The 13412-nt window shown below is 44.5% G+C and overlaps 1 protein-coding gene across 2 annotated transcripts in view; it reads right to left on the bottom strand.

The window, feature by feature from the left end:
* Positions 1-3159: 3159 nt before the first annotated feature.
* The window catches only part of DOP1B (DOP1 leucine zipper like protein B), a 40990-nt gene continuing 30737 nt past the window's right edge, over positions 3160-13412 (bottom strand). For both annotated transcript variants that reach the window (XM_088051788.1, XM_088051789.1), the window contains exons 25-37: positions 13227-13331; positions 13079-13145; positions 12255-12396; positions 11962-12044; positions 11664-11773; positions 10839-10985; positions 10483-10544; positions 9742-9870; positions 7952-8088; positions 7595-7650; positions 6665-6814; positions 6139-6268; positions 3160-5848 (exon numbers count right to left, since the gene is read on the bottom strand). In XM_088051788.1, coding sequence (XP_087907914.1) covers positions 5591-5848; positions 6139-6268; positions 6665-6814; positions 7595-7650; positions 7952-8088; positions 9742-9870; positions 10483-10544; positions 10839-10985; positions 11664-11773; positions 11962-12044; positions 12255-12396; positions 13079-13145; positions 13227-13331 — 1576 coding nt within the window. In that variant the 3' untranslated portion in view covers positions 3160-5590. The remainder of the gene's footprint in view (positions 5849-6138; positions 6269-6664; positions 6815-7594; positions 7651-7951; positions 8089-9741; positions 9871-10482; positions 10545-10838; positions 10986-11663; positions 11774-11961; positions 12045-12254; positions 12397-13078; positions 13146-13226; positions 13332-13412) is intronic.

Here is a 13412-nt window from a genome sequence, read left to right as displayed (position 1 = left end):
CAGGCCAGGGGCCAGTGGCCTCTTGCCCCCCTGGGCACCCCTGGGCTCGTGTCCAGCCCCTGGCACCGGCACCCCCAGGGCTTTTCCCACTGGGGCACCTTCCCGCAGCATTCCTGCTCTCCAGGCACTCAGAGTGTTCCTGTCTGGCTCTCCAGCGCACTTTCTCCTCCATTTTTGCTGATTCCAGGTGCTCAGGGCAGGGAACGGAGCTGGGAAGGGGCTGGAGCCCCAGGAGGGGCTGAGGGAGCTGGGAAAGGGGCTCAGCCTGGAGCAAAGGAGGCTCAGGGGGCCCTTGTGGCTCTGCACAAGTTCCTGGCAGGAGGGGACAGCCGGGGGGGTCGGGCTCTGCTGCCAGGGAACAGGGACAGGAGGAGAGGGAACGGCCTCAGGCTGGGCCAGGGGAGGCTCAGGGTGGATATTTGGAAACATTTCTTCCTGGAAAGTGTGGTAAAACATTGGAACAGGACGCCAAGGATTGTCATGCAGTCCCATCCCTGGAAATGTTCAAAAAGCTTGAGGGTGTGGCACTTGATGATGGGGTTTGATGGTGAACATGATGGTTGTGCTGGGGTCATGGTTGGATGTGACAAAATGATTTTTCATCATTTCAGGGACTGGAATGATTCATGCCTTGAACACTGCTATGAAAGAGTTTTGCCCATTATAACAAAAAGAGTATAAAGAAGCTACAACCACAGAAGCTGCCCTGGAGATACCTGCCTGGGACTTTGGCTGGAAGTTAAACCCCTAGAAACGCTGTTGTTCAATCACCACAGCCTAGGGAGAAACAAACAGGACTGAGGGAGAGGAACGCCTCCACAAAAGAGCCAAATGCAGCAGAGATCCTTCCCTGGCTGGGTTTGGGGTGTGGAGACCTCAGCCCACAGTGGCCAGCTTTCCACAGCCTCACCCCGAAACGAGGAGCAGAGGTTTTGGGTGTAAGCTCTGCTCAGAGGCATTGAACACCCATCCTGCCTTGTCCCAACCCCACAGGCCACATCCACGGGACATTCACAAGAGGGACACCTCAGGGGGTGTCAGAACCCATCAAAGACCCCCCAAAGTGCCCCCCAGAGTCATTCCTGAAGCCTTGCACGGGATCCAACAGACCTGGAGTCTGCTGCAAGAGACAGCCCTGGACATTCCCACCTGGTCCGAGCTATAATAATCCATGGGATTCTGTGCTTCTGTGGGACCATCACCACCAAGAGCAGCTGGAGAGGACCAACAGAACATGGTTGGGATCCCTGGAGTGGTGGTATTTCTTTATTCTGTCCCTGTCACTCTCTTGCTGTCCTTTTCCCCACCACCTATTTTCCATCTCTTTATTTTCTCTCTTATTTACTGTCAAATAAAACCCATCCTATTCCCACTGGCATATGGTCTCGTTTGCACCTTGATTCAGGCAGAGGCATTTTTCATCACTTTAATAACTGCATCTTGACAGAGCCTAAAGGTCTTTTCCCACCTTGGTGATTCTGGGATTCTCTTCTTTGACACCAATGAATCAAGGGTCTAAAAGAATGAAAGGGTTAAGAGCCTAGCTAGGGGAGAGAAGCAATATATATAATGATGAAGAATTTAGAAGAGTTAATTATTAGCAGGTGGAGCTAGTGAGAGCTAAGACAATAAATCATTTGCTTGACTTTGTTGTGTCAGGATGGGAGGATGAGGTATTGTCAAGATGAAGAAACTGTGACCACACCTGGGCCCAAAAGCAGCCAGAACCAGGATGGGGAGTGTGGGCTGTGACCAGAGAGCCTCCCAGCAGGACAAAGATAAAACATTTAATGTGAGGAAGACATCCCTGACTTCATCTTAGGAGACTACCAACCCATTTTGAAACCCACCAACCTATTTGGAGGAAGGAACTGCATGAACATGAAAGGATTTTGAACTCATTTTAACGCAAAGTGGGGTAGGTGGGGTTAGATAACTCACATGTATAGATGTATTGAATAATTCTATGAATATGTAAGATTTTTGTGGATAAAAAGAGGGCAAGAGCCCCATGGATTTTGCACGTGCCTGTGCGAGATTACTCCCGGTGTTATAATTAACATATCACTTTGTAACTTTAATTAGTTGGAGAGTCTTTGTCCACACATCACCAGCAGCCAAGGCTGGCTCCTGGGGAGAGCAGGATGACCATGGAGGAGCATCTGGGAGTTTTGTCTGGCACTCCCTGATCTCACCCCTGTGCCAGAACAAGGACGTTTGTCCCAGAAATTGCTGCCCCAGCTCCTGCTGGCCCCTTCCCCAGCCACATCCTGTTCTTTCTCACAGTATCCTCACCAGCAGCCCTTGGATGGCTCCACAGCCAGCGGTGTTTGGCACATCCACAATCCCTCACACGATGTTCCAGGGGAGGCCCTGGAAACAGGGAAAGGTGAAATGTGAGCAGCAGCTTTCCCACAGTCCTTTAAACCCCACTCCTCCAGCCTGAGCTGTTAAAAGCTCGTGGCACAGGAGAGTTTTCTTCCCTCTGGATGAAAAGCAGCACTTCCAGGGCATTCCCTTGGATATGTGAAAATGTTCAGGCTGGAGTCGTGCGGCAGCAGCAGCTCCTGATTTCCTGGGAAGCCTCTCCCTGCATCCAGGGTCAACCCATGATCTCTCCAGCAGCAGCTGCCTCCACATGCTCCATGATGTTCCATGTTCCAGACACAACTCCCCAAAGCTTGTCCCAAGCAGGGACAGGGATCTCAGTGTGGGAATTCCAGGGGTGCAAAACTAGGGATACAGGAAGTGGAGCAGCAGGGCCGTGGGATGAGGGGAAGAGAAGCAGCAGCACAGCCTCTCCCAAGGCAGGGGCCAGCAGTGATCACATCACAGCCCTCATCCCCTGAAATGGGATTTTTCAGCAGGAATTTGCCCATGGAAAGGGAGCTCAGGCCTTGGCAGGGGCTGCCCAGGGAGCTTTGCAGTGCCCATCCCTGGAGGTGCCCAAGGAAGGGCTGGACGTGGCACTCAGGGCTCTGGGCTGGGGACAAGGTGGGCATCGGGCACAGCTGGGACCTGATGACCTTGGAGATCTTTTCCAACCTCAATTACTCCATGATTGAGTTTGGGAATTTCTCCAGAGTCAGATAAAAATTAAAGTTGGTGAGTGAGCAGTGTAGGAAGGTTGAAAAATAAGAACTGCATTTGAAAAGGCATTGCAAAATAACATTTAATATTATTAGAATTACATTCATGTACGGTATGGGATACACAACCATCACTTAATGCTCTACACTTCAAGTCCTGCTGCTCTTCAGCAGTTTACCTCCTAATTTTTTTCTTTCAGGAAAACGAAATCCTTCGGAATATTTCAAAGCCTCTCTCTGTGCACTGTGGCTCTGCTGTATCGGAGCTGAAGTATCCGAAAGATAACGCTGAACTTGGTTAGACTGAAAAGCAAAAACACAGCAAAGCAAAAGCATTTCCTCTCCTGGAAAAGGAGAGAATGTCTGGAGTTCCAGGCAAAAACATTTCCAGATTCATGGGCAGTGAGGTTGTTCTGCTTTGGCAGGAGCAGCTTAGAGCAGGACAGCCCTGCTGTGCTTCCTTGGTGGATTCATCAGTAGGAGCATAAGGAGAAAACAACCACAATTAGTCCCACATGGAAAAGTAATAAAGTTATGGAAGAAAGGAATATAATATTCCCCTTTGGGCCCATGGACCTGTGCCCCTCCACCTCTCAAGCAGGACTTTTAGTTAAAGCCCTTTCTTCCTTTTTCACATTCTTTATAATTACAAAAGGTCTGCTTGGATATTAAACATTAAAGAACTTTTTCTTTTGAAGTGGAAGGATTCTGCAAGTCACTTAAATGTTTGAGGCCACTGAAAGCAGCTTAATGGCAAAAAGTTGTCTTAGATTTTAGCAGCCATTTGATAGAATCATGGAATAACAGAATCCTGGAATGGTTTGGGTTGGAAAGGACCTTAAATCCCACCCATTCCCAGCCCAGCCATGGCAGGGCCACCTCCCACTGTCCCAGGAGCTCCCAATGTCCAGCCTGGCCTTGGGCACTGCCAGGGATCCAGGGGCAGCCCCAGCTGCTCTGGCAATTCCATCCCAGCCCCTGCCCACCCTGCCAGGGAACAATTCCTGCCCAAGATCCCATCAAATCCTACTCTCCTTTATCAGCATTTTAAGGGAAATATCCAAGTATGGAATTCAACCAGCAGGAAACTGAAAGTAAAAGTGCCAAACCATCCTGAGTGTTCAGCTTATCCATAAAAATTATTGAAGACAGGTAGGAAATGAACACCAACGTTTTAAAAATGGCCTGCTCCAATATTCAAGTAACACTTTCAAAAGGGTAACTTTTCACTTGTGCTCATTCCAACAGCATTAGAGACCATTAATAAATTATATTAATAGAAATAATTCACATTCTCAATGACCACACCTCAGCCCACCACTTTCCTCCACTGTGAAAATGCAAAGGATTTAAAGAAGTTTAGCACAATCCTATTGTATTATTTTTTTACAGTATTCCAGTAGGAGAGGAAAGGATGTTCTATTATTTTAATTTATAAACCCAAGATGAAAAATCTCATCCATCTGTACCTAAAACCCACTGCAGAAAAGCCTCATGTGTTTGTTATGGGAGCTTGAGGAAAAGAAACCCCTCACTCCCAACCAAACATTTCCCATTTTAATTTTCCCTTTTTAATTTAGGAAAAGCACTGGGATGATCCCCCTGCCTCTCTCACCATCCAGGAATGACCAAATACATTCTTTTGTACAAAAAAATGTTCTTAAAAAAAAAAAAAGAATATTATTTTAATTTTAGTTAAGCAGTTTCTATTTTTACAGCATTATCTTCATTTAGTTGCATTTCAGAAGCTGCAGCCACCTGAGTCACTGAAAGAATGGAAGTTTTTAATTTAAAAAACAGGAATTTAAATATTTTAATAGATTAATTAAAATCAAACCCCGCTCAAGTAATGCTAATTACAAAGTGTTCCTGCACAGGTTTGTGTTTTATGCACATTTCTGATTCATTAGGAATTGCTAAGCCTGAAGATGCTGTTCTAGCACAGAGCTGAAATTACAGCCAGGGCAAAGCTGCAGCTCTTTGCACAATACTGAGACTTAGGAAATCCACCCGTGAGGAATTTGGGGGATTTGTTCAGAATTTGATCAATTTAGGCCAAATTAAGGGGCTTTCACCTCAGGAAACTACTCACTGCAAACTGATTGTACACTGACATGCAATACTGGATTTTCCTTCAATTTTCCTTCAGGACACAGCTCCAAAATCACTTTCAAGCACTGGAGAAGTCCCAGAGCAGCTGCTGCTTCCCCCAAGTCCAAAATATTCTTCCCTTATTTACAAAATGTCTTTAATCCTTCCCATGGAAAACAAATAAAACACAGGAACTTGGAGAAATTCCCACCAAACTGCCCTTTTTTCCCACCACAGGAACTGGACATTCCTGCTTTTTACCACCAGCTCCTGAATAATTTGAAGAGCACTCTGCAACAGCAAGGAGAGATCCCAAAATGTAGCTGGAAATCTTGGGGGAAAAAGAAGGAATTTCAGCCAAGCTTTCCCTGTGTTTGCTGTTGATCCAGCAGTAGTGTCCCAGGTGAGGTTCAACTTTCCATATTTTCCAGGAAATCACATTCCACGCTGTCCTCCAGCTGCTGCAGGATCCTGATGCTGTTGCTGCCAAGAGAATCCATGGAAGCAGCTGCAGAGGGCTGGGAATTTTGGGAGTCACTGCCACGGGCTGTGAATGCCCAGCACAGAGTCTGGAAGAAAGGCATCAGCTGGGTGATGCTGGACACAGAGTGCAGCGTCAGCAGGGGGAATTTGGGATTCCTGGGAATTCCCTCGGGGTGCTTTGGCTCCTGAAAGTTAAAAAAAAAAAAAAAGGCTGGGATTTACTAAAGGTAAAAGTTGGAAAGGACCTTAAAGATCATCCAGCTCATCCATGAGCTCTTCCACTGTCCCAGGCTGCTCCAAGCCCTGTCCAACCTGGCCTTGGACATTCCCAGGATCCAGAGGCAGCCACAACTGCTCTGGGCAGCCTTTTCCTCTTCCTCACAGGGAATATCTAAAAATCCCTTGAGTAACTTAAAATCTTGTGTTTGGAAAAGTAGATTAATGGATTAAAGAAAAAAAGGAAAAGTTTTTTTACCCCATATTTCATCTTGAGCAGATCCATGATCCTCACGATGTGTGGTTGGCATTCCTGGTGGTTTTCCACCAGGTGAGAGGTGGCAGGAGATGATTCTGTGTCCACCTCTGGCACAAAGGCCCATTTGTACCTGGAATAAATGGATTGATTCCTTAAAAAGATGAAAATCCTTTGTTTGGATCATGCCTAGTTCAGTGCAGCACTGGTTGTTTCTATAAAAATATGTCATAAATGTTCTCTTTTGCTATTATTTGTCAATATTTAAATACAACCAGCTCCAAAACATTCCCAAGTGTGTGCAGATGGAAAACAATCCCCGCCTTTCTCCTCTCCCAATTTTCCAAGTTAAGGAATCCCCTGAAGAGGATAGTGAAATCCTCCTACAGCAAGACCAAAGAATTCCTCCAAATCCCATTTATCTGAATATCACCACTCCTGAAAGGAACTGACGAAAGGCAAAATGCAAACTTGAGGAAAGCAGAATTCTTTTCAAGGATAAGGGAACAAGAGGAGAAGAGGGACTCACATTTGGAAGAGCTGCATCCTGTCAGGGGGGAAGGAAAGAGCAGTGTCCAGGAATTTGCAGGCTGCCAGGTACAGGCACAGCTCGCTGGGCTGGATCTCAGCCCCACTGCCATCCCCAGAGCCTTTGGCTTTGCTGATTTTGCTGTTGTTCCTGTGTTTAAATTAAAAAAAAAAGTCCCATTTATTTAATTTTTTTAAAAAATTATTTAAGTTATTAAAATTAATTTAAATTTAATAATAAATAATATTTTTTTTTAAAAGTCCCCCAGTCTCTAATCCACCCAAAGTTTTTCAGTCAGCACAAGAGGAACCCTCACATTTACACAAAGGAGCTCTTGTTTGAGTGTTTTCATTTTGTTTTAGGAAGGAGCAAAATAATCTAAAATACACCCAAAAATGGCACCACATTAAAATATTCAACTGCCAACTTAGCATTTAACTTTATTTTTGTACACAACTAATAATGAATACTTATATTTTCAAGCATATCACCACTGCTGGAAAAAATGCTAAATTATGATTTATTTGTACTTTAAATTTTAAATAACTAAATTATGATTTATTAGTATTTTATATTATAAATTATATTAATTTATATTAATATATTTATTATATATTTATATATTATTTATATTCAATTATATTTAATTATATTATTTGTATTTATATTAACATATCAATATATTTATGTTATTATTTATATATATTTATATTATTACTATATTATTTATATTATATATAATTTACATTATAAATTATATTTTATTAGTATTTTATAGAAATATAAAAGTGCAATAGCACTGTTGGCTCCTCCATATCCCAGAGAAACAATTAATTAATTTCAAGGAAATCCCTCAAACTCTCTTCCCTATCCCAGAGAGTTAATTAAATTAATTAATTTTAAAGAAATCTCTCAAATGACAACTCTTACTTTGCTGGTTCCTCTTCCTCAGTTAAATCTTCCTCCAGCTGTAGAAATGTCTGGATCTTTAAAGAAATAATTATGGAGATGCTGAAATGTTCATCCAACTCAATCCCAACTAAAAGTGATGATTTACATTGAAAAGGAACCTTCATGACTCGTAAGGAATTAATAATTCAGGCAAGAGATTCCATTAACACCACCAAAATTAATCCAAAAGGAATTTCCTAATAATTTAACTTTTTCCCCCACAAACGATCAGATGAATGTAAAACTGTGGAAACATTTCCAAGCAGGGAAGAGGAAAAAGGGAAAAACCACAGGCTGATTTTTTTTTCAAGTCTAAGTTCAGAACTGCTTTTTTACCAGTTCTGTGACCATGATTGGCCACAAGGAGGTGAGATGTTGTGGGGAAATCCTCAGCAAAAGAACTCTGAAGAAGAGAAACATCTGGGCAGCCACCAGAGAAGTCTGGCCCACACGGAGGTTCTCAGTCAGGCGTTCTGGAGGAAGCATAAAAAAGGGAAAAAGCGAAATAAAAACAGCATTTTCCTGAATTTGTGTTGTTTTGGGAATTAAAGTGTGGAATCATGGAATGGTTTGGGTTGGGAGGATCTCAAAGTCCACCCAGTACCCCCTCTGTCATGGCAGGGACACCTCCCACCGTCCCAGGTGCTCCCAATGTCCAGCCTGGCCTTGGGCACTGCCAGGGATCCAGGGGCAGCCCCAGCTGCTCTGGCAATTCCATCCCAGCCCCTGCCCACCCTGCCAGGGAACAATTCCTGCCCAAGATCCCAAGATCCAGCCCTGCCTTGTTCAGTTTAAGGCCATTCCCCTTCTCCTGTTGCTCCAGCCCCTGTTAAAGGTCCCTCTCCACCTTACAGAAGGTGGCAAAACACAATTTTTACTTCATCATTGGTTTTGGGCTGAATTCCTCACATTGTATTAACGAAATTGTAATTCAGATGTAGCCTGAGTGGGTTTATAGGGCATAAAATGTGATCAAAAGTGGAATTTAAGGAGAACAACAACAGGTTGCCAAGAAATAACCACATTTCCAGAGCAAAGGCCGTGAAACCAAGATTCCTGTCTTTCCTGGCTGAGATCATTTATCTGTTGTAATTGAGAGATTCATAAATTTTGTTCAAAATGAAAAAAAAACCCAGAAGCATTTGTTGGAAAAGAGGTGACTTTGCTTTCCTACGGAATTTATATCATGGAATGGTTTGGCTTGGGAGGGACAATAAAGATCAGCCAGGTCAGTGGGCAGTTGTTGGTATCTGAGACACAGAGTGTGTGCCCTTGTTTCTGATACTTAGTTATAAGATCCAGAAAAACACAGAATTTCACATAACATGAAATTCATGAGCATGTTTGCATGGTGATACATGAGAACAACTGTTAAAGTTAGAAAAGCTAAAAGTGTGAGTGTGTAGATTAGAAAATTTTCTTAAATCACTGGGTGAAAAAGTCAGTTTAGAGAACAAGAGACAAGACTGAGGATTTAGGGTGTTGTCTCTTGTCCTTTTTCTTTCTTCTTCATGTTCTTCTCCTAGAAGTTTTTGGGTAATAGTGAGTGATTGGACAGAAAATGCCACAGTGCAGCACTCAGGTGATGGGTCATTGGGTCATTAAGAAAAATAATATACATGTCTATTGTTAATTGAGTAAAAATAAATATAAAGATAAAAGAACTGCATACTTTGGGGGCATTTTGTGCATCAGACACAAAGTGTGCCACAAAGCCTTGTTTGTACCATCAGAAGAAAGAAATGTACCAGATTACAAAGAATTCACCTTGTGCAGCCAGCCTAGAAAAACCTGTCAAGTTTTGTGATGAGCTTTTAATAAACACAAGAAACAAGATTCTAACGAGCTCAGGAGTTTTCTTCAAATCATAAGAACTGAGATAAGCAGGGCTCCCCATGAGGGAGGATCCCAAAAAAATTCAGTCCAAAGGAAGTTGAGAAATCCAGGAAGAAAAAGAAAAATACAAAAGAAATGAAGCAGAATCAGAGAAACAGAAAAAGGATTTTTTAAAGGAAAGTTACACATCCAAGCTGGCTTTGGACACTTCCAGGGATGCAGGGGCAGCCCCAGCTGCTCTGGAACAAAGGGATTTGTGTTCCAGCTGAAGGGAAGGGATGGAGCCTCACCTTGGATCAGGGGCAGGTACAGGTGGTACTGGTCGATCTCCCCGCTGAAGACGGCGAAGGCCTGGCGCTTCAGCAGCATGGCCTTCTGCTCAAAGCTGGGGTACAGCTTCAGGGCACTGCTCTGCATGGCTGCAACACACAGCACAATCATCCACCCCACCACAACTGCCTGCCTCGGGGGCTGCAGAGAATCCCTGAAATCCTCCACAATAAAATCTCTCTGCCTCGCCGAGTGGGAATTTGTCTTGCGAAAGAAAATTTGTCTGGTGTTGTAACTGTTCAATTATTCTTTTAGAAAGGCTGGAAAAGAGACTAAAGCTGCTTGAGGTCAATTTAAGGGGTCCTGTCCCACCCTTTTCCCCAGGATTTGTTCTTCCATGCTCTCCTCAAGCCTGGATTAGAGGTCACAGCACATCGATGGAAGGTTTGCTGCGCTGCTCATGGCAGACACCTGCAGAGTTTGCCAAATTCTCACTTGCACAACTCAAAATTAGAGCAAAATGTGAATGTGGGAACCCAACAGAAGCACCTCTACAGCTAAACCTCCTCTGGTGTGTTTTACACGTGACCAAAATCCAGATTTAACTCAGCTCTAGCTGGGAATGAAGTTAATAAAATGGTTTATTATGTACAGTCCACACTTTATGGATAAATCAGTGTAATAAAAATGCACCCAAATGGCTCAAATGCAAATAGATTTCAAATTGAGGTAGAAATAAATGATCAGCAGCTGATACTTACTCATCAAATCCTTAAACATGGTTTTCTCATGTGTGAGGAGATGATCAATGATGGATCTCCAGCTGCAGGAGAGAAAGAAGGAATTAGATACCCAGGGAAAGCTGTGGTGTGGATTCACCTCAGAAATTATCTGGGTCAAACTTTTCACACAAGGAAACAGTTTCCAGGCAGGATTTGTGTGCAGACTCTTGTCTGGAGCAGAATTAGTGGAGAGACTCATTTTTAACATGATCCCATTCCGTAAGAAAACACTAAATGGAATTTTCTTCCCAATGTTACTCTTCTCCTTTAAAGCCCTTCCTTGCAAATTCAGAACACAATTTCAGCACTTGGAGTGCTGCAATTCCATGTCTTACTGAGTGCAGGAAGTGTCCATCTGGAAAAAAGATGGATCCATGTACAATTCCAGGACTTCTTTTTTCCAGGCTCTCTTGGTGTAGGCGTATCCACTCAGGGAGCTGAGCAGCTGAGCACCAGCACGGAAACTGGGAATGTTGTAGGCACTGGGAGAGAGGACAAAAATTATCAATATGGGCTTTTTTGAAGTTCAAGAATAGATTCCAACTCACAAAAGGATTGGCTTGAATTCCTTTAGGAAGGAATTGTTCCTTGGGAGGGTGGGCAGGGGCTGGGATGGAATTGCCAGAGCAGCTGGGGCTGCCCCTGGATCCCTGGCAGTGCCCAAGGCCAGGCTGGACATTGGGAGCTCCTGGGACAGTGGGAGGTGTCCCTGCCATGGCAGGGCTGGGAATGGGTGGGATTTAAGTGCCTTTCCAACACAAACCATTCCATGATTCCAAGCCCTGTGTCTCCACTGGATATCATCCACTTCTCCCACATTTGTGAGACAAACGAGGAAGGGGATAGGGAAAAATGATGCTTTTCCTGCTTCCTGATGGATCCTGGGACTTGCCCATGCTCTGCTGCCCCATCCCCATTCCCAGATGGGCACAGAAAGGGGAGATTTGAGTAAAACCCAAAATCCCAGGTGAGGGAATCCCCACAGCTGAGCAGAAAGTGCTGTCACAGAGCTGATACAACAACGGGTTCAGCTCCTGGGGAAACACTGCTCAAACACAGCTCAAACCCATTCAAATGGGAACAGAGAATGGACAAACAAGGGAATACAAAAATCCAAAAGATCAGACAGGGAAAAATGCCAGGAGCAGAGAGAGACTCACCTGTGGTTCCGCAGATAGGGGAAAACAAAATAGAGCAGGCGGGAGATGAGGGGCACGGCCTTCTCCTTCTCATCACTGCGGTACACCACGTCCAGCAGCGAGGCCAGAACCTGCACAATGCACAGGAGAACCCTTCAGAGCCACAGCTGGCACTGCTGGAAAAGGGGAAAGCCTGCCATGTTTCAGGCTGGAACAATGGAACAGCCCCCAAAAGATTTGCACTCCTGTTTAATCTGTCAGGAAAATCCTCCTCAGCTTAATGACCCCAATAACCCCAGAGATGAGAGGCCCCACTGACCTCTGCAAGGAGAGAAAGGGCTTGGACGCTGTAGATTGAAGGAGCAGAGGCAGAAACCATTGAAGATGGTGCCACTGATGTATCTAAAAGAGGCAAAATAATCGAGTTTTCTCTTCAGACAGGTTTAAATGTTGCTGATTCCCAACTTGCTGCCCAACCAGAACATTTATTTGCAAACTGGTGTTACACTAAAATATAAAATCATGCAAAGCACACATCACCAGACCCCTCATGCTCTTCACTGCCTTCAGCAGAGGAGAGGGGGCAGCAGGAGTCAGGGAAAGCCACGTTACCATTGACATCCTCCACGTTGAATTCATCTGGTAAAATCTGAGGCTGAGCTTTCACTTCCAAGTTCCTGCTCAGCCAACTGGTCTGTTCCAGGGAAGAACCAGCAATGGTCCCCACAGCCTCCAGGATCTTTTGGGTCACCTCCTGTAATGTAACCAAAGTGGCATCAGGTATTTAATTGGCAATTTTTAACTCCCAGGGAAATGAGCTGCAATGAAACCAAACCACATCCAGCCAAAGCAAAGCAAAGGCTGTAAAATGACATTTTCTGGCATTGCTGGCATTTTGCCGGCAAGATTCTGAAGCAGAAAGGGGAGATTGAATTTCTCTGTTGGCACATCAAAGTCCTGTAAGCACAACCCAAAACCATCCAGGTAAGCAGTGGTCAAAGTGTCCTGGTGAAATAAGGTGGTGCAGGAGGAGAATCCTGCTCTGCTCCTTTCTTTACACAGATGAGGTCAGAGTCATTCCCATTGCCAAACCAGCTGGGAGCTCCAAGGATTAATTCATTTTCCTAGACAGCTTGGAGATTTCAATATTCACACACAGGATGTGAACTCATGACATCTCACTCGTGTCATGAGCTCAGTTCTGAGAAAAACCCTAATAGTGCACAAAAAAAACAGCTTTGGAAAGATTTCAAGCATTTGGGATAAAATTCTGTTTGTCTGTCATGTTTGAGTCCCCCCTGTTCAGCCAAAATGTGTGGATGCACATCCAAGCATTCCCAAAAGCCCAGGAATTCAGATCCAAAGGACAGGTCACTTTTCCTTATATGAGCAGTGCCAGGTTTAGGCACAAAAAGGTGAATTTGAAGCCGCTGTACCTGCAGGTCTTTCTGATCCTTTTTGTTTTCCAGGGTGGGTGTCCTTGTCACAAAGTCATTCAGGGTGCTGTGGGCAGAGCAGAGCACTCCCAGTCAGGAACTGCACAGTGTAAAACCTCAGTGACACCTCTCCTGTCCCATGCAGTACCTGAGGAGAAGGAAGTGGCCAGGAGGAGCCAAGTTCAGCTGCACAGACTCTCTGAGGAGCCCTAACAAGGGCTGGAAGTTCTCCTGCAGGGCTGGGACAGGGAGTCTGCCAAAAAGATATAAAACCAAAGCACAACTGAGTGAAGGCAGAGTTAAGGAAAGAACAAAAAACAACAGGTAAGAGGAA

The sequence above is a fragment of the Pseudopodoces humilis genome, chromosome 2 (genome assembly GCF_049639895.1).
Source record: "Pseudopodoces humilis isolate 2021_Gansu_Grassland_sample_001 chromosome 2, ASM4963989v1, whole genome shotgun sequence".
Classification (NCBI taxonomy): domain Eukaryota; kingdom Metazoa; phylum Chordata; class Aves; order Passeriformes; family Paridae; genus Pseudopodoces; species Pseudopodoces humilis.
Note: the sequence above shows the minus strand (reverse complement) of the source record. Positions and strands in the feature narration are given on the sequence as shown.